General features: G+C 42.2%; 2 protein-coding genes and 1 pseudogene across 2 annotated transcripts; all 3 read left to right on the plus strand.

The window, feature by feature from the left end:
- The first annotated feature begins 19622 nt into the window (after nt 1-19622).
- LOC147443395 (uncharacterized) lies at nt 19623-20144 on the plus strand (annotated as a pseudogene).
- A 569-nt stretch (nt 20145-20713) lies between these two features.
- LOC147443396 (uncharacterized) lies at nt 20714-21391 on the plus strand. Its single transcript, XM_086529499.1, has one exon. The coding sequence runs from the start codon at nt 20714-20716 to the stop codon at nt 21389-21391; it is 678 nt and encodes a 225-aa protein (XP_086385625.1).
- A 2855-nt stretch (nt 21392-24246) lies between these two features.
- On the plus strand, nt 24247-24867 carry LOC147443397 (uncharacterized). The gene has a single exon (XM_086529500.1). It carries the CDS (start codon nt 24247-24249, stop codon nt 24865-24867), a length of 621 nt encoding a protein of 206 aa, XP_086385626.1.
- Nucleotides 24868-27255: the final 2388 nt, after the last annotated feature.

Below are 27255 nucleotides of genomic sequence, written 5' to 3' on the forward strand. Positions count from 1 at the left end.
GCATGGAAAAATTAATGCTGTGCAAGAGAAGGGAATAAGCAAGATGCTTATTGGAATTCGCCGTCAAGGTTTCCTGCTTTCTTTGCAAGTAACAGCTGTAACTCTGTTGCTCTCTGCTTAATTGTCTTTTTTGCAAAAGGAAATTGCTTTGCCGACACTATTGATGGAGTCGTAGCTGTTTCTAAGGATAGAATTGGCTGGGATGTAATAGCTATGGACCTTATGACCTTGACTCTCTATTGGTATTTTGTTGCTGCCGATTTTTGTAGATGGTTTGGCTCTTTCTTGTTTGCCACTGGTTTGTCTTTCATCGGCATCCATATATGTCGGTTTTCCTTTTTGAAATGCCACTGTCTGCTTTCCATTGTTGCTTGTACTGAAGGTAATTCCTTTGGCTTTTGCTTTGGTATCCAAATGTGAGTGACATTTGGGTTCTGGCTAAGCATTTTCTTTGGGATCCACATCTTTTTTATGATCTTGGTTTGTGGTTTAACCGTCTGCTTTGTTGGAATCCTTTTGTTACATTGTTGTTTATCTGCCATATCATTTCTATCTTTCTGCATCCATACTTGTTTCCCAGGTTTTGGTAGCCTAGATCTTTGCATTGCGGCCGGTGACTTCATATGTCTGTAATTAGCATGGTTGGATTTTACTTGATTGTTTGTCGCGGGTATCATGTTCTTTAATGGCATTTGTGCTTTGGGCTTTGTTTCTAGTGATTGCATGGCTTGCAGTTGATCATGCTCGTATTGTTGAGCAAAAGCTATCACCTGTTGTTCATGTTCATGTTGAATTTTGACCGCCTTTGCTTTCCAATCTATCTGCACATTGTATGCTTTTTGCCAAGGTTGCCCCAGCATCATTTGGTGTTGTGTGCTTTCATCTGTCACCACATAGAATTTGTGTGGGTAAATATATTGATGTATCTGTACATGCAATATAGTCCATCCCAATGTTTTCAATGGGTGTGATGTGCTACTTTCCAGTACTTGAGGAGTAGGATGAAGTTGATCTGTGACTTTGAGCTGTTGGTATAATCCGTAAGAGATTAAATTTGCTTGAGCACCCGAATCAAGCAATGCTGTTGATTCAACTTGATTGTTGCCCACTTTTACCGTAATTATTGGCTCCACTTTTATCATAATTATTGGCTCCACTGTTTCCTCCTCCAACTTTGTCAGTCGAATGGCATTTATTCTCAATGGTGGTCCACTTTGTTGTTATTGTCGGAGAAGCCATCTTTTTGCAATGCATTCTTGTGCTTCGGCTTGAGCTTCCTCCCATACTCACTGTTTTTCCTTCATTCTTTGTTTTCCTTGATGAATTTGTTGGAGCATCTCCTGTGTGAGTGGTACATGATACCTCCTCAGTCGACATCCACTAATCCAGTTTAGCATTTCTTCACCTGCTAATGTAGCAAGCTTGACAGCTCCACTTTGTGATAGATCACTAATCACAAATGGTCCCATCCCTCGCTTTTTAAGTTTCTTGGCATGTTGCTTCAAGGTATAAACAAGTACGTAATCACCTATTTTAAACTCTTTGGTACGCACATGTTTGTCAAAAAATTCCTTTTGTCTTCTCTTTTTAGCATAGATTGAAGCGACAGCTCGTAAGCGGAGTTCATCTAGCTTTTCAAGATCATCAATCCTTGAAGAGAGCTCATGCACTGTCCATTCCAAGCTTTTTGCTACTCGTAGAGTTGGGATTAAAAACTCTATGGGTAGTATAGCATTTAGGCCAAATACCATGTTGTATGGTGTTGTTCCTATTGATGTTTTGTAAGCTACCCTGTATGCCCATAGTGTTGAGTGTAGCTGCTGATACCAATCTGTTCTTGATTCTGACACTATTTTAGTGAGAACCGTGCATAGTGTTTTATTTGTGGCCTTAGCTTGCCCATTGGCCTGTGGATGGTATGGTGCGGATTTCCTATGTATAACCATGAATTCCTCTAGCAGATGTTCAATGACAATTTCTATTGGTAACCCATAACGTACAAAAACATTCTCATACAAAAATTGTGCCGTGGTGCGTGCATCAGCTTTTTGTGTTGCTTTGGCTTCGACCCATATTGTGAGATAGTCCGTAGCCACAATGATATATTGGGTATGGGTGCGATATGCAGGGGGTGATATAGGTCCCACAAAATCAATGCCCCATTTTGCAAATGTTCTTGCTCCCATCATTGGCCGTAATGGCATCTCATCTCTTTTTATTGGCATCTTGGTGCGTTGACATGTATCTCAACGCTTTACAAGCTCTTCAGCATCCATGTGAAATGTAGGCCACCAAATTCCTACGGTTAAGACAATTTTTGCCGTCTTATCGCCCGAAAAATGGCCTCCACTTATTCCGCTATGTGCATGTTCTAGAATCAGTAGGTATTCGCTTGCACTTGCACAGATTCTAAGTTGATTGTCCTTTCCCCGCTTATAGAGTTGGTTCTCAATTAATTGAAAGTCGCGAGCTTCCAACTCTATAGCTTTTTCCTGTGCTCTTGTGATGTTCTCAGGGAACGTCCTGGTGGTTAAGAAGTCAATGATATATTGACTCCATGCAGGTGTTATGTTTACCTGAAACAAAGTTGCATGATCCAATGGTCGTTTGGCACTACATATCGTACAATTGGTAACATAAGAATGTGTATCCGCATACATAGTTGGCCAGTAAACCCCTAACTGTTTCAGTCTCTGGTGTGTCTTCACTGTTGAACAATGAAATGCACAACCCTGGACATGTGCCTCTTCAAGGTAGCACTCGAATTCTTCCGGATTTATACATAATCATATGATTAGGTCAGATCCAAGATGATACAGTCGTCGTGCTATCAGCTGGAAGTTTTTTGTTTGTCGAATTGTTTGCTGTTTGAATCCGCATTCCGTATTATCAAACTCACTTCCGAAGGAAAGAATACTAACAATTTCTTGAGACCATTTGGGTACCATTTCAATGTTGAAAAGATAAGCATCTGGTATGGCATCATCTACTCCTTCACGAGCTTCCCCGTTGTGTATCCTTGAAAGATGATCCGCTCGTAGATGGGACCACCACTGTGAAGTCAAATTCTAGTAATATAATAAACCAGCGTACGATTCTCCCTGTATTGCAAGGTTTATTTACTAGGTACAAAAGAGCTTGATGATCTGTGAAGAACACAAATTTGTTTGCAAGCAAATAATGCCAAAATTTCTTTACAGCATAAATCATTCCTAACCCTTCCCTCTCAGTGGTTGTGTAGTTCTTTTCTGCACTGTTTAACTGTCGGCTCGCATAGCAAACTAGAAAATCCATTGTTCTGTCTCCAGGTTGAGCTAGAATACTTCCAATGGCATATGCTGAAGCATCAATGTGGACATGGAATATCTTTTTCCAATCTGGTGCCTTTAGTACAGGTGCTGATATAAGGTTTTCCTTCAGCTTTTGGAATGAAGTTTCGCACTCCTCGGTCTACTCGAAATTGACTAGCAAACAATACAGAGGTTGTGCGATAACCGCATACATGTATATGCATCTTCGATAATATCCGCAGTGTCCCATGAAGGATTGCACTTGTTTCGCATTAGTAGGCCTGGACAGATCTACAATGACTTTTACTTTGTCTAGGTCTGTGGTTATGCCATTTCTTGAGACAATGTGTCCTAAGATTCGTCCTTGCTTAACCATAAATACACACTTTTCCGGGTTAAGACAGATTCGATATGTCCTGCACTTTTCAAAGACCTTTTGCAAATGGTCCATATGTTTCCCCTTTTAGAAGAGAGTGTACACACAGGTCATCCATGTAAATTTCTAAGAATATTCTTAGGTATTCCTTGAATGCGTGAGTCATTAACCTTTGGAAAGTGGCTGGTGCATTAGTTAAGCCAAATGGCATAACTCGATACGCATAAATCCCCCATTCTGTGGCAAACGCTGTTTTGTGTTGATCCTCCCTTGCTATTGCCAGTTGGTTGTATCCTGAAAACCCATCCAGAAAGGAATAAGCCCGTTTCCCGGCCACTCGCTCAAGTACATGTTCTGTAATTGGCAAGGGATAATTATCCCTTATGGTTGCAGCATTCACCTTCTTGAGGTTTACACACACACGCAGTTTTCCATTCTTTTTGGGAACTACCACAATTGGTGACACCCAATCTGTATGTTCGATCTCATAGATGAATTCAGCTTCCATCAGTTTATCAATCTCTTATTTGATTCGATTAGCAAATGTGTCATTATATGTATAAGGACGTTGTTTGCTAGGTTTTGCATCCGATTTCAAAGGAATTGTATGTTGGCATATCAATGAATCAACTCCTTTGAGGTCTTTATAGGACCAAGCGAACACATCTTTATACTTCTTGAGAAGTTGTGTTAGCTGTGCTTCCTCCTCAGGCTCTAAATCGTTAGCTATATAGACCGGCTGAGGCTTTTCACCTAGTTCTGCGAGGTCTATCTTTTTTGCATTTTCAAGCCCATCGTAAGATTCTTGGTTGGTTCTTTCCCTGACTGGTGGTGTCATGATGATTTTTCTGTCCTGCATAGTAAACTTTCGATAGTGTGATGGTACATTCATGTTCCTCTTTTCTGACTCCCCTTTACCATCACTATCTTCTTCCGTAGTCCATATTCTCTCAAAGACCGTTTCAGTTCTTGATATTTCTGTTTACGCTCTAGTTTGGTCCACTCTTGGTCCTTTGTTATTCCTTTTTTTGATTTTTCAAATTTTTGTGATTTTGTTTCGGTTGTAGCTTTTCGTACCTGTTTTATTTCCTCTCGCGTTCGTTCTATTTGATTTTTTGAGAATTTTCCTGATATTTGATCTTTTACACAATCCTCTGCTTTTACAAGCATCAAATAGTGAGTTTTACCTTTTATCCTGGGCATCAGGTTCTCTCTTGCTTTGTTTCCTGCTCGTTTCCTCCTATAGCGTTCTTGGCGTCTAGGGTGTTGGTTAGCAAAATCATAAAACTTGATATTCTCGGCTTCCCTTCCACGCTCACTTGAGGTGTCTGAACACTCATTATCTGCATCATCATTTACTTCCAAATGTTCAGAGGAGTTGTAAAACTCTTCTTGTTCTGGTGGTTCTACCGTCTCCTTTTCTGGCACAACGCTTACCATGTAATAGGGTAACACATCATAGCCATCCTTATCACAAAATTTTGTTGTTGGACTGCCGGTAATGGTACAGACATCCAATGTTGCTAGTATGTGTTCCCATTCTAGAGGTTCCAAAGCATCTTCAGGGAAAGGTTTCGGAATATACTCCTCGTCCTCAATTGCTCTTTCCAAGACGCATTCCTCTTTTCTTAAGCTTCCACAATGTGAAGCTCCGCACATCCATAGCTCTTTTGGTTTCCCTAACCATGCTGGTAGTTCTGATCCTGCTACTGTAGCTAAATCAAACTCTTCCACAGGTGTTTGGTTCACATCTTTGTAACTATGGTCTTTTAGGTGTATTTTATGTAGGTCATGAGGGCAACAACTTCCCGGGAGGTCACCCATCCCAGTACTGTTCCCGCGCATATGCGCTTAACTGTGACGTTCCACAAATTGGTCTAGCCATCCAGACCCCAAAACCTTAAGGTGTTAGGGACCTCCGTTCTAACCAATTTATGCAAGCCTCATAGATAGACACCACTTTGTCACCACAAGTTGGGCTTACCCCAACAATCGCCCCCTTAAGCCAAACTTGGGACTTTCCCGTCCCCTTGAGTACCAACGTGTTCCGCCTTTTTCTAGGCTCAGAGGTTGAGAGCTTCAACGTGGCCGGGAGCTAGCTCAGAGGTTGAAGTCAACATCAACATGTCCTGTTCCACGGACTCAGAGGTTGGACTTTGAACCATGGCTCTGATACCAGTTGTAGGTCATGAGGGCAACAACTTCCCGGGAGGTCACCCATCCCAGTACTGTTCCCGCGCATATGCGCTTAACTGTGACGTTCCACAAATTGGTCTAGCCATCCAGACCCCAAAACCTTAAGGTGTTAGGGACCTCCGTTCTAACCAATTTATGCAAGCCTCATAGATAGACACCACTTTGTCACCACAAGTTGGGCTTACCCCAACATTTTAGTTGTTGTCTCGCCATGTCTGAGGTATATGTGGTCATAACCCCAATCTTGGACCATCTTCAGTTGTCGCATGAATGGTCGTCCCAAGATGATCTCATAATTGTTCTTTTTGTCGAAATCGACTATTGCAAATGTATGCTCATACTCAATTCCGCACGAAGTGACAATCACTTTTTCTAACAGTCCTAAAGGCTTCTCCATGAACCCATCTGCCAATTGCAGTTTCATTCTGGTAGCCCTCAAAGCTGGTTTTTCCCTTTTTTTTTCCAGATTTCCTTGGTGGCGATTGCAAACCCCGCTCCACTGTCAAGGATAGCCTTGGAAACTACTCCTTGGAATTCTACCGGTAGCGTGGTGTTTCCGTCTTCTCCCTCGCAATATTCTCCAACCTTATTCAATGGTACTAGCCTAGTGTTTAGTTGAGGCCTGTCCAACTCTCTGATCCCTTCTTGTAGCTTCAAGGTGGGGTCGTTCACTCCAAATTTTTCTACGCATTTTCCTACTGTGGTCCACATGTTTGGCCTTAACCTTAGGAGTTCTGCTAACGTGATTGTGCATGCCACCGGAGTGGATAACAACTCAATCAATCCTTGCCAATCCATCACCTTGTTAGAAGAAAGTCTTTGAGATGGGATTGCTCTCACTTCCGACTTAGCTTCGTACTCTCCCAGGTAAGAGGGTAAAGTTCTCAAAGAGTCTGGTTGGCTGTGCCCCGAACTAATTAAACCTTGATCTCCCCCTTGTCAATGTATCTCAAAGTTCATCTGAGATCTTGCCTCAAATTCTTCAATAGGAGGTAAGATCACATTCTTTTCTTTTCTCACATTTTTTTTAAAAGAGCCGCGACGACACGCGAGCTTTTTTCTTCTCCTATTCTTGAAACCTCTCGGTATTTTTAGCACCCCCCTAGGGCCTATATAAAGGACCCTTCTCTTCTCACTTTGAACACACACATGTACAGAAGCGGAAGCTCTCTCGCAACGACGCGCCATAGGAAACCTCTCTCCCTTAACCCCTCACCTTCAAGCCATCTCCATCTCCAATCGTCGACATTCCGTCACCCGATTAGTGAACACACACACACACACACACACACACACATACTCTCTCTCTCTCTCTCTCTCTCTCTCCCTCTCTCTCTCTCTCTCTCTCTCTCTCTCTCTCTCAACGCGCTTTTCTTTTCTCCATTCCAAAGCTATGGCTCCGAAGCGTATAACGCGAAGTTCCAAGGACGCCCATGCCGTTGCACCACCAAGGAAGGTGGGAAGAAGGGTGTCAACTCCAAACGTACCTCATGCGGAAGCATCAATCGATGAAGAAGTCGAAGCCGTCCAACCGCTAGCACAGGAGTTAGCCGCATGCGCTCCAAATCCGGTAAAACAAATTTATAATTATGCATAGTATTCATGTTGACCGGTAAGATGAACTTAGATTTAACCTTACCTTAAACCGACCGGAAACGTGATTGTTCAATCACATGAAACAAGCATATGTTTCATAAAGTAGTAAAAGTATTGTTTTTATAAACTGTTATTGTTTGATAAAGAAATATTGTTGATAAGTAATTATGGTTTGAGAATATGATTTTGATTGATCTTGTTGAAAGAAACATCTAGAATATGAAATAATGAAAGAAAATCTTGTTTCCAGATGGAACTCGCGGTTAGCGAGAAGAATCCGCGGTTAGCGGAAATAAAGTTGAGGTCATCAACTTTCTTTTTTTTACCTTGCGGTTAGCAAGATGCCTTGCGGGTAGCAAGATGTCCCTTGTAGTTAGCAAAAGGGAAGTATGCGCATCTCGCGGTTAGCGATTAGGAAAAACCTTTGCAAAGGCTCTGTCGGTTAGACAGAGAAAGTCCGTGGTTAGCGGCAAAACTTGTATAGAAACTAAAGACTTTTTTTTGCGGATTATGGAATTCTTTAACTCTGGTTATGAAAGAATTGTTCGATGATGTTTGAAAGGATTGTACTAAAAAACTTGTATTAAGAATTAATTAACATTGTTGTATATGTCGTGGTAGTAATTAGATAACATTAAAAGAACGAGTGAGTGCGGTGTGGAAAGTGGGAACTGGCTCAGGTTGCCAGTCAAGGATGGGTGGACTCGATTAGTCGAGTACTTTTCACTTTGTCTTAGTTAGTTAGAGATTTATTGTAAGGTCTCTGACCCCGATCAAAAAGAGCACCCTTGTACCAAGAACTGAATATAATGAAATAAGTTACTATTTTTAGCAGTTTTCCAGATTCTGTCAGTGCCATGATGTTTAGAATGTTTTAAAGCTCCGAAATGTGAATTAAAATAATTTTTGAAAAAAAATTCCAAAAATAGTAAGTTTTTGGTCACCCGACCCGTCCAATTTTGATCGTCTCGAAAAACTGCACCCGTACCCCGAATTTCAAAAAAATGCATTTCGGACCCCGGGGGCTGCTAAATATGGCAGGTACTTGGGCCAGTACGCCTTAGTTAGAGCTTGCTATAGCAATTTTCGGCATCAAAATCCGACTCGTATGACCCGTTTTAGCCGAGAACCAATTTTCCTAAAAATTGTCCGGGGAGGTACCGGGGGCCCGGGACTGTGTGGGAACAGGTTCCAGCCCACTCCAGATCAGCTTTAGCAGCTAGGGGGTGCCCTCTTGCTTTGTGGGAGTCCTGGGAGAGTTTCCAAGCCAGTAACTAAGTCTTAGAGTCAGTTAAACTAGCCAACCTGACACTTGGTGAGTAGGCAACTAGACTTGCCAATGCAGTGAACTGAGTGCTCCTCCAGATGCTAATAGCAGGGCTGGTCGATTTTCAGCCTGTAGGAGCCTATGTAATGGCCTACACACACACACACACACACACACACACACACATGCTCACACACACTCAGTGCACACACACACACACCTTTGAAGGAGAAGCAAGGAGGGAGGTGCTGTCGAATTCTCGCCTCAAGAAGCTCGATTAGATCAGAGAATCGAGAGGATTATCAGTCCTTAATCACGGTAACCACGGTCTAATTAATGCTTCTGCAAATCCTTTTCATTACCATCTAAATTTCTCGTCTATTATGCTTATTCCTAGTCGTAATTCTCTATAATCACTCTCTAAATTCTCCTTAATCATATTCTATTATGTAATCATCATCCCATAGCTGAATTATCAGCCATTCATCACTCTTAATTAATGATTAGTGCACGATTATTAGAATTTCTCTCTCTAGGTAGCATAGAAATTAATCTGTAAGCTAGTAATTGTGTAGATTGATGAGAATCACTCTTTCTATCACGCATTAATATTGTAGCTGATTTAGATCCATCTCTGTTATGCATTAAGATATAATTAAGGTAAGATTAATCTGTCATTAAGTCTCTAAGAGGTGGTTTTTCTCACACCTATGCATGCGGTGATTCTGCACCCTCTAATTGCTAGGAAAGAGATTAATCGTGCTTAATTCATCTCTCTGGTAATTCCATCTCTGTTATGCATTAAGATATAATTAAGGTAAGATTAATCTGTCATTAAGTCTCTAAGAGGTGGTTTTTCTCACACCTATGCATGCGGTGATTCTGCACCCTCTAATTGCTAGGAAAGAGATTAATCGTGCTTAATTCATCTCTGTGGTAATTCCATTAGTGAAATCCTATTATTCTTAATCATGTAAGCCGAGTAATTATCTTTAGAGCCGGTTCCCATAGGATTATGTGTTATCCATAATGATTGCTAGACGGAAAAATCTAAACCTCTCATGCAGCAGGCATTGTTTGATGTCGCTAATCTATCATTTGGCTTGTTATGACGCTTACGGACATTAGCTCTTTTCCCCAAGTTAATTACTTGAAGTAGTGAGTTTAAAATGGCCCCGGTTAAGAGGACTCGCTTTGGTGGAGTCCACGACCACGAGGCAGGAACGAGCAAGGTGAACGGAAAGGGAAAAGCTCCCATGGAGGAACAAATACCGGCCATCTCATGGGCCATCGACGAAGAAATGGTAGAGGTAGATCATAATTTCATTCAAGTTGTTTAATTTAACATTGCACACGTTTAGTTAGGAATGAAAATATCCCCAAACATGTTGGAGAAATCCGACGGAAACCTCGGCATTGAATTCATTGTACATTATGTTCTAAAGTAGGAAGGAAATGATTGATGGGTATGCTGGTTGCAATTAGGAAAGAATGTCTGCTAGGAAAAATTTAGCTCGACATGTTCATTTTATTTCCAATGTTGAATCAGTCTTGACCCCCCTACTGATCACAGGGGGCAGAGTTCCTCGTTAAGGACTCTTGAATCCACGACTTGCTTTCTATGCGGTGGATACCCACGACTTGCTTTCTATGCGGTGGGAACCCACGTCTTGCTTTCTATGCGGTGGGAGTGTCCATGACGTGCTTTCTATGCGGTGGACATACCTAGTTGTATGGGAAGCTAGGCGACAACGGGAGGAGTGAACTCTCGCTGGAGGGGGGATGTTGTACCTCCAGAACATTGGAACTTTTATGAATAAGTTTGAGTAGAATTTTTACTAGAATTGTGTCTTGGTGTTGTTTGCAATACTGGTTGAAGGGCTGTATTAACAAACAATGTGATTCGGAATTAAACAAGGAATCTTTATGTTGAACAACCTTTGTGGTAGTAATTAGGTCACACAAGGAAGTGTGAGTGTGGGGGTGGAAAGTGGGGGCTTGGCTCAGGTTGCCAATGCCTACGAGATGGGTGGTCCCGATTGGTCGGGAACTCTCTGTCCCCATTGTGCTTACTTCGATATTAGTAATGCTCATTGCCCCTAGAGCGGTGAAATCTCGAGAGTACGTGCCTCTGAAACATGGGGAAAAAGGCACTCGAGGTTTCTCTCCTCTTGGAAGGTGGGTCTTAGGATCGCTACATAGGTTAAATCACGCTTCCCCTACGAGGTGGAGCTAGATCTCCTTGCTAGTAGGCTCGAACGCAATTCACTTTGTGATGAGAGATCGTCCGCTAGATGAACTCAGACCACTTTGTTTGCTTCCGCTATAGATCTAGTGGCCACCAGGTTTACCATCAGATCCGTTGTGGAGATGACGGGGTGGGTACCTCACACCTGGTATCAGAGCCTAGGTTAGGCTGGGAAATAAAGTCGTATTGTTTGAACATTTAAAAGGAACTGAAAGTATATAGGTAGTTGATCCGAATTCCTTGCATTGGTGTTGCAGGAAGACCCCGTGCTAGAATATCGGAAGTTCCAAGTGTTTGAGCTTATTTATGAGCAATCTCGAAGATCCCCAGTTTACCAGTTCAGGCGAGATGTCATGGAGGTACTTATGAAGGCTTATATGCCACACTCCACTCGCATTGATAGAGGATGGGAGCTTGATTGGACATTTCCAGGAGGGGTTTACTACATCAACGCTCGGAAGCTAGGATGCCTGGCTACCAACTTGAAGAAGATACGTTGGGGAGAAGAGTTGAGAGTAATAGAGATATTCTACTTGGTGCCTACACGATTGGACCAGACTGTTTCGGACAACTCCAATCAAACCATCAACGACTGGCTCTTGGAGAAGGTCACCAACGTGATCCCAGCGAACCGAGTCAAAACCTTTGGATTACTGAAAGCGGAACTCCGGCTTGATATCCTAGTTTATTATCCACTCAAGAATGAGTATAGGAACTATTACACGAATGAAGTAGTGCATCATGTGAATACCATCTCCTAAGCGTATTTTATACGCAATCCATAAAGCCATGTAATAAGCTGATCATCAGTTATTCTAAACCTTGAGGGGTTTCAATTGTAATAAATTTTCATCAATAAAGTGCTTTTTGTCTCTGAATCTCTGTGTCTTGATAAAGTAGAATTTTGAAATTTTATTAAAGTCTCGTGTCTATTTTGAAATCCAAGTAATGGTATCAAGAATTTCGTATAACCCATGTAGGCACCACCTGTTGCTTTGTACTCAGCAGCGCAAGAGAAGAAGCTCCTCCTTAAGCAAGCCTAACCTCCGATATTTAAGGGCGAGGGGGAAAATGTGGAAAGAGATGTAGAAGTATGGATGGAAGCCATGGACGACTACTTTGAAGCTGCGGGGACCCAACCCGTAAATCAGACCATGCTTGCGATGTTCCGCTTAACTGGTGATGCCAAGATATGGTGGAAGCAACATTGCAGGGACATGGATATTAAGGGATCTTCCGAGTCCTGGGAAGACATCAAAGCTGCAATAATGGGACGTTATTTACCGCCTGCCTATAGAACCTTGAGGATGAATGAATTCTTTTCACTTCGGCAGCTGAATTCATCTGTCAAAGAATACTATGCAAAGTTTGTCACTCTGCGGAGATATGCCCGTAAGATGACCTTGGAACAACAGGTGGCAAGGTTCTGTCAAGGACTAATCGATCCCCTGAATACTCGGCTGGAAGCTCTCAGACCGACGACGCTACAGGATGCCTTGTTAAGGGCCAAACCTCTAGCTCTCGAAGTACAAAAGGCTAATCAGAACAGAAGGAATCATTGGGCAAAGAGGGCAAGGACCACTGCTTGGGATAACAGACCAGCCAACCAAGCGTATAACCAGCGCCCTATTGTGGCTACCACCACAACCATGGAGTTCCCCAATGTTCGATGCTATGGCTGCGGCGAGCATGGACATTACAGATCCAATTGCCCCAGGAACATTCAGGCAACCAACGCCAATGCCATACCCTTGAATACCCGTGGGCGTGGCCAAGCTAATGGAAGAGGAGGACGAGGAAGGATGTACAGAGGGCGAGGGCGTGGAGCTACCGCCAGAGTGAATGCCACAGTTGTACAACCAACTGTGGGTGACGAAGCGGTGGAGAGAGCAACCCTACATGCTGCAATTGACAATCCCAATGGTTGCGAGCAATACGCAGTCATTCATACGCCAGGATCTCTCAGAGGTGAACAAGTTAACTTCTTATAGATTGTGGTAGTACTCTTTCATTTCTTTCACCCCGATGCATGCGGAAGCTAAAGCTAGATAAGTATCCAACAAGCAAGATAGTTGTAGAGTTAGCAAACGGCAAGGAGGTAGTATCTCAACACTCTGCAGGCAGAATTGACTTTGATTTAGGGGGACACCCAACTTCTGCCCAATTTCGAACCCTACCCTTAGGATTCTTTGATGGGATACTAGGGATGGACTGGCTAAAGCAAAATAGGGCCCACATACATTGTGCACAAGGGAACTTTACTTTTACAGATAACTTGGGTAATGAAGCCTTAATCCAGGGGGGAAATGGGAGACCTAAGGCTACTCTAGTTAAGGCCAACAGACTTTTGAAGGGACTAAGGAGGGGTCAACAAATATATGCGGTTAAACTCAACAAGGTGGACCAATCAGATACCTCACTTTGACCAAACTAGTTGAGGGAATATGACAATGTGTTCCCAGAAGACCTTACGAATCTTCCGCCACACAGAGAGGTAGATCATGAGATTGAGACTATTCCTGGATGTGAACCTATCTCAAAAAGACCCTATAAAATGTCACTTCCAGAGGCCATCGAACTCAAAGAACAGCTTAGGCAACTCATTGAGCAAGGATTCATTCGACCCAGTACTTCTCCTTGGGGTGCTCCAATTCTTTTTCAGAAAAAGAAGGATGGGACCTTAAGGCTATGCATAGACTACCGGGGACTAGACCAGGTAACTGTCAAGAACAAGTATCCAATTCCAAGGATTGATGAACTCTTGGACAGGCTCCACGGTGCCAAAATATTTACAAAGATTGATCTAAGGTCAGGATATTACCAAATCAGGATCAAGGAATCAAATATTCCAAAGATAGCTTTCAATACTAGGTATGGGCACTACGAGTTCACAATAATGTCTTTTGGTCTAACAAACGCTCCTACAAGCTTCAATCGACTTATGCAGGATATTTTCAGACCTTACCTGGATGATTTTGTCTTGGTTTTCTTTGATGACATTCTGATCTACTCTAAGAACGAGGCAGATAACGAAGAACATGTTCGCAAAGTACTTGATCTTCTCCGAAAACACCAACTTTACGCTAAAGAGAGCAAGTGCACTTTTTGCTCGCCTAAAGTCCACTATCTTGGATTTGTCATATCAGCTGAGGGGATTTCAGTGGACCCAGACAAGGTCAAGGTCATCGTTGATTGGCCTCAACCATCCACCGTCAGCGAAGTAAGGGAATTTCTTAGAATAACGGGATGGTACAGGATTTTTGTCAAGGACTATGCACGTATTGCTGCACCTTTGACGAAACTCCTGAAGAAAGGAATGAGGATTGAATGGAAGATCGAGCACGAGTCTAGCTTTGCTAAGCTAAAAGAGTTCTTGGTCTCGGCTCCTATTTTAAAGCTTTCAGATTTCAGCAAGGAATTTGAAGTAGCGACCGACGCTAGCAAAATTGCTCTAGGCGGAGTTCTTACTCAAGAAGGAAGACCAGTGGCGTATACTTCGCGAAAGTTGAGAGATCATGAGAAGATTATCCTACTCATGATTTGGAACTTTTAGCAGTTATTCATGCGTTGAAGTTATGGAGACATTATCTTCTTGGACGCAAGTTTCAACTGGTTACAGACCACAAGAGCTTAAAATGGATTTTTACTCAACCTATTCTCAATATGCGATAACGACGATGGATAGAGCTGTTACAGGAATATGATCTTGACATAAAGTATAGACCAGGAAAGGAAAATGCAGTTGCAGATGGTCTTAGCCGAAAATCCTTTCTCGGAGCTATCTCTATTCCAAATAACCCTATCTGGGATAGAATCAAAGAAGCATCTTTGGTAGATCCAGAGTACCAACGTATAGTATCTCTAGTCCAGCAGAATAAGATGCCTGAAGCTAAAGATAATTCTCTTATGGGAGGATGTCTTTACTACAGACATAGACTGTGTACCCAGAGACCCAGCTCTAAAGAAGACTATTCTGTATGAAGCACATGATAGCCCTACATCCGGACATCCAGGCTATGCTAAGACTCTTCATGCTGTCAGGAGGAGTTATTCTTCATATAGACGACTATTCTGTATGAAGCACATGATAGCCCTACATCCGGACATCCAGGCTATGCTAAGACTCTTCATGCTGTCAGGAGGAGTTATTTTTGGTCTGGGATGAAAGGAGACATACTTCGCTATGTGAGGCAATGTCTTTCTTGTCAGTGGATAAAGGCCAAAAGAATCAAGTTACTAGGGCAACTTCAACCTCTTGACATACCCCAGATAAAATGGGAATGCATCAATATGGATTTTGTTATAGGATTACCTTCTACAGGAGGTTATGACTTTGTTTTCGTGGTTGTTGATATGCTCACAAAAGTGGCTCATCTAATACCCGTAAAGACAACCTTTACTGCTTCAGATGTTAGTCGGATATTCATCAAGGAGATTTTTAGGTTACATGGTCTACCCAAGCGTATCGTCAGCGATAGAGATGCCAAGTTTACATCAAAATTTTGGACTTCTCTTTTCCAATCTATTCGGTCACAATTAGCCTTTAGTACAGTGTATCATCCACAGACAGATGGGCAAACTGAGAGAGTTAATCAAGTCATCGAGGACATTCTTAGAGCCTATTGTTCGCAAGAGCCAAAGAAGTGGTTACAATATCTACCTTTGGTGGAGTATGCTTACAACTCTATAGAACACAGAAGCATTGGAATGTCACCTTTCAAAGCTCTTTATGGACAAGACTGTTTAGCACCACTGAACTTCTCAGATCCAACCATCAGGGTAGAAGCCTCTAGAAAGATGCTAGAGGATATGGAAGCACAGACTAGGGCTATTCGCCAGGACATTCAAGACGCTCAGGATAGACAGAAGCACTATGCAGATAAGAACCATTTGGAAAGAACTTTCAAAGAAGGAGATAAGGTTTTTCTGCGAGTCCGACCAAAGAAAAGCAACTTATCTCTAGGCAGATATAAGAAGCTAAGCCCAAGGTATTGTGGACCATTTGAGATCGTTAAGGTTGTGAGTGACCAAGCCTACAAGCTAAAGTTACCTGCAAACTTGAAGGTTCATGATGTATTCCACGTCAGCTTACTCAAACCCTATATTCCTAACCCTGATCAATTCTTGGACTCAGATCAGATAGTCATGCCAGCACAAGGAGTTCTCGAGCTCCAACCTGACTACGTACTGGAAACAAGGAAAAGGAAGTTACGCAACAGAACTATCACGGAGCATCTGGTAAAGTGGAAGGATTACCCTTAAGAAGATGCAACTTGGGAGGACGAACCAACGCTTATAAAGGATTACCCAAGCACATTCTTGAGATGAGGACATCTCAATTTTTCACGTTGGGGAGGTTGTAAGGTCTCTGACCCCGATCAAAAAGAGCACCCTTGTGCCAAGAACTGAATATAATGAAATAAGTTACTATTTTTAGCAGTTTTCCAGATTCTGTCAGTGCCATGATGTTTAGAATGTTTTAAAGCTCCGAAATGTGAATTAAAATAATTTTTGAAAAAAAATTCCAAAAATAGTAAGTTTTTGGTCACCCGACCCGTCCAGTTTTGATCATCTTGAAAAAGTGCACCCGTACCTCGAATTTCAAAAAAATGCATTTCGGACCCCGGGGGCTGCTAAATATGGCAGGTACTCGGGCCAGTACGCCTTAGTTAGAGCTTGCTATAGCAATTTTCGGCATCAAAATCCGACTCGTATGACCCGTTTTAGCCTAGAACCAATTTTCCTAAAAATTATCAGGGGAGGTACCGGGGGCCCGGGACTGTGTGGGAACAGGTTCCAGCCCACTCCAGATCAGCTTTAGCAGCTAGGGGGCACCCTCTTGCTTTGTGGGAGTCCTGGGAGAGTTTCCAAGCCAGTAACTAAGTCTTAGAGTCAGTTAAACTAGCCAACCTGACACTTGGTGAGTAGGCAACTAGACTTGCCAATGCAGTGAACTGAGTGCTCCTCCAGATGCTAATAGCAGGGCGAGTCGATTTTCAGCCTCTACGAGCCTATTTAATGTCTTGCGCGCACACACACACACACACACACACACACATATGCTCACACACACTCAGTGCACACACACACACCTACACACACTCTGGGAAGGTGCTGCCGGAACACACACCTTTGAAGGAGAAGCAAGGAGAGAGGTGCTGTCGAATTCTCGCCTCAAGAAGCTCGATTAGATCAGAGAATCGAGAGGATTATCAGTCCTTAATCACGGTAACCACGGTCTAATTAATGCTTCTGCAAATTCTTTTCATTACCATCTAAATTTCTCGTCTATTATGCTTATTCCTAGTCGTAATTCTCTATAATCACTCTCTAAATTCTCCTTAACCATATTCTATTATGTAATCATCATCCCATAGCTGAATTATCAGCCATTCATCACTCTTAATTAATGATTAGTGCACGATTATTAGAATTTCTCTCTCTAGGTAGCATAGAAATTAATCTGTAAGCTGGTAATTGTGTAGATTGATGAGAATCACTCTTTCTATCACGCATTAATATTGTAGCTGATTTAGATCCATCTCTGTTATGCATTAAGATATAATTAAGGTAAGATTAATCTGTCATTAAGTCTCTAAGAGGTGGTTTTTCTCACACCTATGCATGCGGTGATTCTGCACCCTCTAATTGCTAGGAAAGAGATTAATCGTGCTTAATTCATCTCTCTGGTAATTCCATTAGTGAAACCTATTATTCTTAATCATGTAAGCCGAGTAATTATCTTTAGAGCCGGTTCCCATAAGATTATGTGTCATCCATAATGATTGCTAGATGGAAAAATCTAAACCTCTCATGTAGCAGGCATTGTTTGATGTCGCTAATCTATCATTTGGCTTGTTATGACGCTTACGGACATTAGCTCTTTTCCCCAAGTTAATTACTTAAAGTAGTGAGTTTAAAATGGCCCATGTTAAGAGGACTCGCTTTGGTGGAGCCCACGACCACGAGGCAGGAACGAGCAAGGTGAACGGAAAGGGAAAAGCTCCCATGGAGGAACAAATACCGGCCATCTCACGGGCCATCGACGAAGAAATGGTAGAGGTAGATCATAATTTCATTCAAGTTGTTTAATTTAACATTGCACACGTTTAGTTAGGAATGAAAATATCCCCAAACATGTTGGAGAAATCCGACGGAAACCTCGGGATTGAATTCATTGTACATTAAGTTCTAAAGTAGGAAGGAAATGATTGATGGGTATGCTGGTTGCAATTAGGAAAGAATGTCTGCTAGGGAAAATTTAGCTCGACATGTTCATTTTATTTCCAATGTTGAATCAGTCTTGACCCCCCTACTGATCACAGGGGGCAGAGTTCCTCGTTAAGGACTCTTGAATCCACGACTTGCTTTCTATGCGGTGGATACCCACGACTTGCTTTCTATGCGGTGGGAACCCACGTCTTGCTTTGTATGCGGTGAGAGTGTCCATGATGTGCTTTTTATACGGTGGACATACCTAGTTGTATGGGCAGCTAGGCGACAACGGGAGGAGTGAACTCTCGCTGGAGGGGGGATGTTGTACCTCCAGAACATTGGAACTTTTATGAATAAGTTTGAGTAGAATCTTTACTAGAATTCTATCTTGGTGTTGTTTGCAATACTGGTTGAAGGGCTGTATTAACGAACAATGTGATTCGGAATTAAACAAGGAATCTTTATGTTGAACAACCTTTGTGGTAGTAATTAGGTCACACAAGGAAGTGTGAGTGTGGGGGTGGAAAGTGGGGGCTTGGCTCAGGTTGCCAATGTCTACGAGATGGGTGGTCCCGATTGGTCAGGAACTCTCTGTCCCCATTGTGCTTACTTCGATATTAGTAATACTCATTGCCCCTAGAGCGGTGAAATCTCGAGAGTACGTGTCTCTGAAACATGGGGAAAAAGGCACTCGAGGTTTCTCTCCTCTTGGAAGGTGGGTCTTAGGATCGCTACATAGGTTAAATCACGCTTCCCCTACGAGATGGAGCTAGATCTCCTTGCTAGTAGGCTCGAACTCAATTCACTTTGTGATGAGAGATCGTCCGCTAGATGAATCCAAACCACTTTGTTTGCTTCCGCTATAGATCTAGTGGCCACCAGGTTTACCATCAGATCCGTTGTTGAGACGATGGGGTGGGGACCTCACATTTATCTCTTGTCATATTTTGGAATTAAGAATGGCGGCCGTGCCTCTTAAACGCGGGGAAAAAGGCGGCGTTTTTTAGTCCTTAATATGTGAAAGGGAATTTCTTCTCTTATAATGTAGGATCTAGAGTCCATAGAACCTTTAACCTCATCGACCTGGCTTGTGGCGTAGGGTCCTGTAACTACGAACACATCAGGTGGAAGTCTTCTTCTCTTTCGTTGCTCGTACCCTTGCTTCGCATTATAGGAGTAGAGTGTTGTCAATGGATTTAGGGAATAAAGAAGGCTATCTTCCAAGTCGCCCCGATCTTTTAGGATGGGGACCTTACAATTGGTATTAGAGCAAAGGTTAAATAGAGGTTAACCCAACGTTAAGAGGGGAATGTAGGGGAAGAATGTGTTTTTTTTCCATTATTGCTACTTTTGTTTCTAAACTACTCTATTAAAATGAACTTATATTCTTACGTATTTATATATAACACGTTTCAGGATCAGCATGAGGCATACATGCGATTTCAGGTGTTCAACATCATGTACATGTCTGCATGCCGATCAAACGACTATGACTTTCGGGCATCAATTATGAGGATCCTCGAGATATCGACCACTCCGCCACGTTTTCGAACCCAACGAGGATGGTCTCGAGCCTGGTGGTCTCGTGGAAGTACTTTTACCATCAGGGCTGGAAGCTTAGGGAATTTAAATAATGATCTTTACCGCATCAAATGGTGCGAGGAGCTAAGGCTGGTCCATTACTATACCTTTTGGCCAACCGATGTCAAAGCAATGGCGGCAGATGGAAGCGTCAACTTCAATCGGTGGGTCTATGACAAGGTCATTGCAGTCGTTCCAAAAGACCGAGTGGTTGTTATAGGAAGAACTAGCCAATTCTCGGGCAAGGGATGGACAAAATGATTACCACAACTCCCCGCCACTTATCGACTATTAGCCCCTATAGAAAATCCGCCGGGCTTCTTCCTAAAGAGTGCCCAAGAATATCACAGCTTCAAATATACACCTGAGGATTAGGGTTACTATAGCATTTTGTAATAAGGCCATTGGTATTCTTACATCAATAGAAGACGTTGATTTTTTTTGGAAGAGAAACTGACTCTTGATAAATAATTTACTCTTGAGCTTAATTGAGATTTGGTGTTCCCTACACGCTTCACGATAGTAATTGATGCAACTAGTGCTAGGAACAGAAAGCTTGTTAATGCGTATGGGTTGCAAATAATAAACTTAGTTGTTTTGTTCAAAAGAATTGAGTGACTGGTCAAGTCATTGATTATTTGTTGGTGAAGATCCATGACTGGTTAAGTTATGTGATTGGACTAAGTTATGATTGGTTAAGCCATGTGTTGAACTCTAAAGGACTAGATAAACCCAATACTTTAATGACTTAAGTTATTATAAGCATTGGTGTTAAAAATTTGCAGGAGAACCCTCAAATTACTCCTATATTGGAGAATCCTCGGAACGATGCTTTATACACGGAAGTTCAGGAGAAGAAATTGTTGCTCAAGCAAATGCAACCACCTTCTTTTAAGGGTGAAGGTGCTAATGTGGAAAAGGATGCGTAAGTCTGGATTGAAGCTATGGACGATTATTTCTCAGCTGCCAAGACTGCACCTGCAAACCAAACGATGCTGGGAATGTTTCGCCTTACAGGTGAAGCCAAATTATGGTGGAAACAACATTGCCGTGACATGGGAGTGTTAGAAAATTCCCAGAATTGGAGGGAAATCAAGCAAGCAGTAAAGGAAAGATACTTACCCCCTGCTCATGAAGCGTTAAAGATGAACGAGTTCTTTAGCTTGAAGCAATATAGCCTATCCCTGGAAGAGTATTACTCAAAGTTCGTAAATCTTAGGCGTTATGCACCACCAATGACGATAGAGCAACAAGTAGCTCGGGTTTGCCAAGGTTTAAGAGAACCCATTTGCTCACGACTGGAAGCCATGAAACCTACCACTGTGCAAGATGCCTTATTGCGAGCCAAACCTTTGATGAAGGAGCAAGGCTTAAGGAGGAGAGTTGGACAAAATCAGAGTTTTAATGGTGCTAGACGACCAGTAAGATTTTCCAATAATGAGAGGCAGCCACAAAGAGCCTATGCTGCAAACATGCAAAATCCTGCAAGTTTGGATGTTCGATGCTTTGAGTGTGGAGAACTGGGACATTACCAGAACAGATGTCCACACTTATCTAACAGAGCAGCGGTAGCAACGAAGGCAGACCGAAGACGCCACCCTATTGGAAAGAACAATGGATGAGGTGGTGGACGTGGATGAGGGCGAGGGAGAGCAGCAAGGGCATTTGGAAGAGGTCAAGGTAGGAATGCACATGCACGTGTAACCATAGAAGAATCTACCATTGGTGAAGAAGAAGGAAGAGCGACTATCTATGCAGCTATTGACAACCCTGGAGCTCAACGACAATTCGCTGTTATTCAGACCGCAGCCAATCATCAAGGTAAATCTTTTAACCTTCTCATCGATTGTGGCAGTACCCATTCTTTTCTATCCCCAAAATGTTTACGAAAGTTGAACCTAAACCAAAAACAAGCTAAACCTATGACAGTAGAATTGGCTAATGGGAAAACCGTAGTATCTCGACATTCTGTGGGAATCCTTGAGTTTGAACTAGGAGGGTACACTACTTCAGCTTTCTTTAGAACCCTACCAGTTGGGATGTACGATGGGATTATTGGGATGGATTGGTTATCTAAGAATCAGGCTAGCATCCATGGTGGTCAAGGTAGTTTGAGCTTTCGAGATAATCAAGCAAGGCAAGTCAAAGTGCAAGGGAAAAGTGGGAGCCCAAAGATTCAATTAATGAAGGCAAACCGTCTACTCAAGGGTATGAGAGCTGGTCAACAGGTATTTGTGGTCAAGTTGAATAAGGTCGATCCAAATTCAAGTGATACAAAACCCTCGTGGCTTCATGAATATTCAGATATTTTTCGTGAAGACCTTACCTCCCTTCCTCCAACCCGAGAAATTGACCATGAGATAGAGATTCTCTCAAGAAGTGAGCCCGTGTCAAAGAGACCTTACAAAATGGCCTTACCAGAGGCAATTGAACTGAAGGAGCAGCTTCGTCAACTTCTGGAACAGGGATTTATTAGACCAAGCAAATCTAGTTGGGGAGCACCGGTACTTTTTCAGAAAAAGAAAGATGGGACTTTACGACTCTGCATTGATTATAGAGGACTAAACCAGGTAACAGTTAAGAAAAACTATCCTATACCCCGAATCGATGAATTGCTGGACATGCTACATGGTTCTAAGGTCTTCTCAAAGATAGATCTAAGATCTGGTTACTATCAAATCAGAATAAAGGAATCAGATATTCCAAAGACAGCTTTCAACACCCGTTATGGCCATTTTGAATTTATAGTAATGTCATTTGGTCTAACCAATGCTCCAGCTACATTCAATAGATTGATGCAGGATATCTTCAGGCCTTACCTAGACGATTTTTTCCTTGTCTTCTTTGATGATATTCTGATCTACTCAAAAGATGAACAAGAACATGAAGCTCACCTAAGGAAGGTGTTAGATATTCTTCGCCAGCATAAGCTATACGCAAAGATGAGCAAGTGCTCATTTTTATCTCCAAGGATTGAATACTTGGGATTTATTGTTTCGTAAGAAGGAATTTCAGTAGACCCCGCTAAAGTTCAAGACATTGTTGAATGGCCTCGGCCAACTAATGTAAGTGAGATTAGAGGATTCTTGGGAATCACAGGCTGGTACAGAATCTTTATAAATAATTATGCGGTGATTGCCGCACCCTTGACAAACCTCTTGAAGAAAGGAGCAAGGATCAATTGGGAACCAGTACATCAAGAAAGGTTCGACCAACTTAAGCAATATCTGATTACGGCCCCATGTCTAAAGCTACCAGATTTCAATCAAGCCTTTGAAGTTGTCACTGATGCTAGTGGAATAGTAGTTGGAGGAGTGTTAACTCAAGAAGGCAGACCAATAGCTTTCACCTCACGTAAGCTTAAGGTTCATGAAAAGAACTATCCGACCCATGATCTCGAACTGTTGACAATCATTCATACTTTAAAGCTATGGAGACACTATTTATTGGGAAGAAAGTTTCGACTTATAACCGACCATAAGAGCTTAAAGTGGATCTTTACCCAAGCAACCTTGAATATGCGACAAAGGTGATGGGTGGAACTTTTACAGGAGTATGACTTTGATATTCTTTACCGCCCTGGGAAAGAAAACACAGTTGCAGATTCGTTGAGTCGGAAACCTTTTGTGGGACTCATATCCATACCTAATAACCCGATCATTAAAAGGATTAAGAAAGCTGCATCATCTGATCCAGAGCATCAAAGGCAGCTTAACCTTGTTCGATCTAGAGAGTCAAAGACTATACCTTCAATGATACACTTCTCAGAAGATGGACTTTGTCTCTACCACAGAGATAGGTTATGTGTACCGAGGGACCCTAACTTAAAGAAGGCTATTTTGTTCGAAGCCCACGATAGCCCTACTTCAGGACACCCAGGTTATGCAAAGACTCTCAATGCAATACGTAAAAGATTCTATTGGATTGGACAGAAGGCAGATGTACTACGCTATGTTCGCCAATGCTTATCATGCCAAAGGATTAAGGCTGAAAGGGTTAAACTTCCCGGTAAACTTCAACCTCTGGACATTCCACAAATGAAGTGGGAATGTATAAGCATGGACTTTGTCACAGGATTACCTACGGTAAAAGGTGGGTACAACTCACTTATGGTGGTCGTTGATCTACTCACGAAGGTTACACACCTCATCCCAGTCAAGACAACATTTACCGCCTCTGATATTGCACGACTATTTGTTAAAGAGGTTTTCAGATTGCATGGATTACCGAAGCGAATTGTAAGCGATCAAGATGGAAGTTTACTTCAAATTTTTGGACTTCGCTCTTCAAGGCAATTGGGACAGAATTGGACTTTAGTACCGCATACCATCCTCAATCAGATGGACAAACCGAGCGAGTCAACCAAGTCATTGAAGATATTCTCAGAGCTTATTGCAGTAGGGAACCTAAGCGATGGATTCAATTTTTACCTCTAGTGGAGTATGCCTACAATGCTTCTTATCACCAAAGCATTGGTATGACCCCATTTTGTGCCTTATATGGACATGACTGTATCTCTCCGCTTAATTTTTCAGATCCTACCATAAGAGTAGAAGCGTCTAAGAAGATGCTTGAAGAAATAGAAAGCGAAACGAAAGCCATTCGGAGGGATATTCAAGCGGCTCAGGATCGCCAAAAACAATATGCAGATGGAAAGAGATCCGAGCGAAGATTCAAAGAAGGCGACAAGGTTTTTCTTCGGATTCATCCAAAGAGAAGTACTTTATCTCTTGGAAAGTACAAGAAGCTTAGCCCACGTTATTGTGGTCCTTATGAAGTGATCAAGTGTATCGGTACTCAAGCTTACAAGTTGAAGTTACCAGAACATATTGAAGTTCATGACGTATTTCATGTGAGCTTATTGAAGCCCTATATCCCCAGTGATGATCAACTCCTAAATGATGAACAGATTATCATGCCTAACCAAAGTATCTTAGATCTCCAACCATCCAGGATTCTGGAGTCCCGAGAGAAGATTCTTCGGAATAGAATCCTCAGAGAACACCTTGTTCAATGGAAGGACTACCCTGAAGAAGATGCAACATGGGAAGATGAAGCTACCTTAGAGAAGGATTATCTTCACTTTTTCTCGAGATGAGGACATCTCGAATCCCTAAGTTGGGGAGATTGTAATGTACCCAACATTTATTCATATAAGCCATTTCAATTATTTTGCAAAGTAATTGAGATTCTCGATTTTGTGAGTCATCATGAGTTCATCAGAGCAATCGGATTGAAAATCGGGTTCAGAATCCATTTATTTATGATCTTTCTTTATGTGGAACGATAGGTTTATGTGGGAACCTAATTTATGTGTGAAGAAAAAGCTTAGAGATAGTATTTTTAGGAGAGAAAGAGAGGTAAGTCAAAATTAGGATACTTCTTTCTTATCTCTTTCAAAATAGAATGGGAACTTGTAAGTATAGAGCTTTTTAAAATCGCACATACGATTCGTGAACGCGCAAAAAAAAAAAAAAAAAAGAGCCGCGACGACGAGCGAGCTTTTTCCTTCTCCTATTCTTGAAACCTCTCGGTATTTTTAGCACCCCCCTAGGGCCTATATAAAGGACCCTTCTCTTCTCACTTTGAACACACACATCTACAGAAGCGGAAGCTCTCTCGCAACGACATGCCGGAGGAAACCTCTCTCCCTTAACCCCTCACCTTCAAGCCATCTCCATCTCCAATCGTCGACGTGCCGTCACCCGATTTGTGAACACTCTCTCTCTCTCTCTCTCTCTCTCTCTCTCTCTCTCTCTATCAACGCGCTTTTCTTTTCTCCATTCCAAAGCTATGGCTCCGAAGCGTGTAACGCGAAGTTCCAAGGACGCCCATGCCGTTGCACCACCTAGGAAGGTGGGAAGAAGGGTGTCAACTCCGAACGTACCTCATGCGGAAGCATCAATCGATGAAGAAGTAGAAGCTGTCCAACCGCCAGCACAAGAGTTAGCCGCACGCGCTCCAAATCCGGTAAAACAAATTTATAAATATGCATAGTATTCATGTTGACCGGTAAGATGAACTTAGATTTAACCTTACCTTAAACCGACCGGAAACGTGATTGTCAATCACATGAAACAAGCATATGTTTCATAAAGTAGTAAAAGTATTGTTTTTATAAACTGTTATTGTTTGATAAAGAAATATTGTTGATAAGTAATTATGGTTTGAGAATATGATTTTGATTGATCTTGTTGAAAGAAACATCTAGAATATGAAATACTGAAAGAAAATCTTGTTTCCAGATGGAACTCGCGGTTAGCGAGAGGAATCCGCGGTTAGTGGAAATTAAAGTTGAGGTCATCAACTTTCTCTTTTTTACCTTGCGGTTAGCAAGATGCCTTGCGGGTAGCAAGATGTCCCTTGCAGTTAGCAAAAGGGAAGTATGCGCATCTCGCAGTTAGCGATTAGGAAAAACCTTTGCAAAGGCTCTGTCGGTTAGACAGAGAAAGTCCGTGGTTAGCGGCAAAACTTGTATAGAAACTAAAGACTTTTTTTTTGCGGATTATGGAATTCTTTAACTCTGGTTATGAAAGAATTGTTCGATGATGTTTGAAAGGATTGTACTAAAAAACTTGTATTAAGAATTAATTAAGGAACATTGTTGTATATGTCGTGGTAGTAATTAGATAACATTAAAAGAACGGGTGAGTGCGGTGTGGAAAGTGGGGACTGGCTCAGGTTGCCAGTCAAGGATGGGTGGACTCGATTAGTTGAGTACTTTTCACTTTGTCTTAGTTAGTTAGAGATTTATCTCTTGTCATATTTCGGAATTAAGAATGGCGGCCGTGCCTCTTAAAGGCGGGGAAAAAGGCGTTGTTTTTGAATCCTTAATATGTGAAAGGGAATTTCTTCTCTTATAATGTAGGATCTAGAGTCCATAGAACCTTTAACCTCATCGACCTGGCTTGTGGCGTAGGGTCTTGTAACTACGAACACATTAGGTGGAAGTCTTCTTCTCTTTCGTTGCTCGTACCCTTGCTTCGCATTATCGGAGTAGGGTGTTGTCAACGGATTTAGGGAATAAAGAAGGCTATCTTCCAAGTCGCCCCGATCTTTTAGGACGGGGACCTTACAGATAGGCTCTCCTCTGGACTCATAGTCATTAGTGAGTCTTTCCTTTGTTTCCTCAAGTTTCTCTGGCGTTGGTTGGATAGGGGTTGGAGCAGGTGCCTCATGCCAATTTGCAGGTTTACCCAGCGGTTTTTCCATCAATGATTGAGCCGTCTTGATCATCTTTCTACACATATCCAACCTCTGTTTTTCTATTTCTGCATATGGGTAAGTCATCCACCTTTGCTCCTGGGTTTGGTTCTTTTTAAGTCGAGCTTCATAAGCTTTTAGAAGCGCATCCAACTACTCGTTTACCTTGTCTTCCAGTACAGATCCTCCTGATCCTGCACTTTTGGGCTCTGCTATTTCCTTGGGTGCTACGGCTGCTGTGGTGTGTGAGCTTAAGCTAGCTAAATCCTCTAACCGCTCCAAT

Source organism: Adiantum capillus-veneris, chromosome 14, assembly GCF_014529385.1.
Source record: "Adiantum capillus-veneris isolate H3 chromosome 14, ASM1452938v2, whole genome shotgun sequence".
Classification (NCBI taxonomy): Eukaryota; Viridiplantae; Streptophyta; class Polypodiopsida; order Polypodiales; family Pteridaceae; genus Adiantum; species Adiantum capillus-veneris.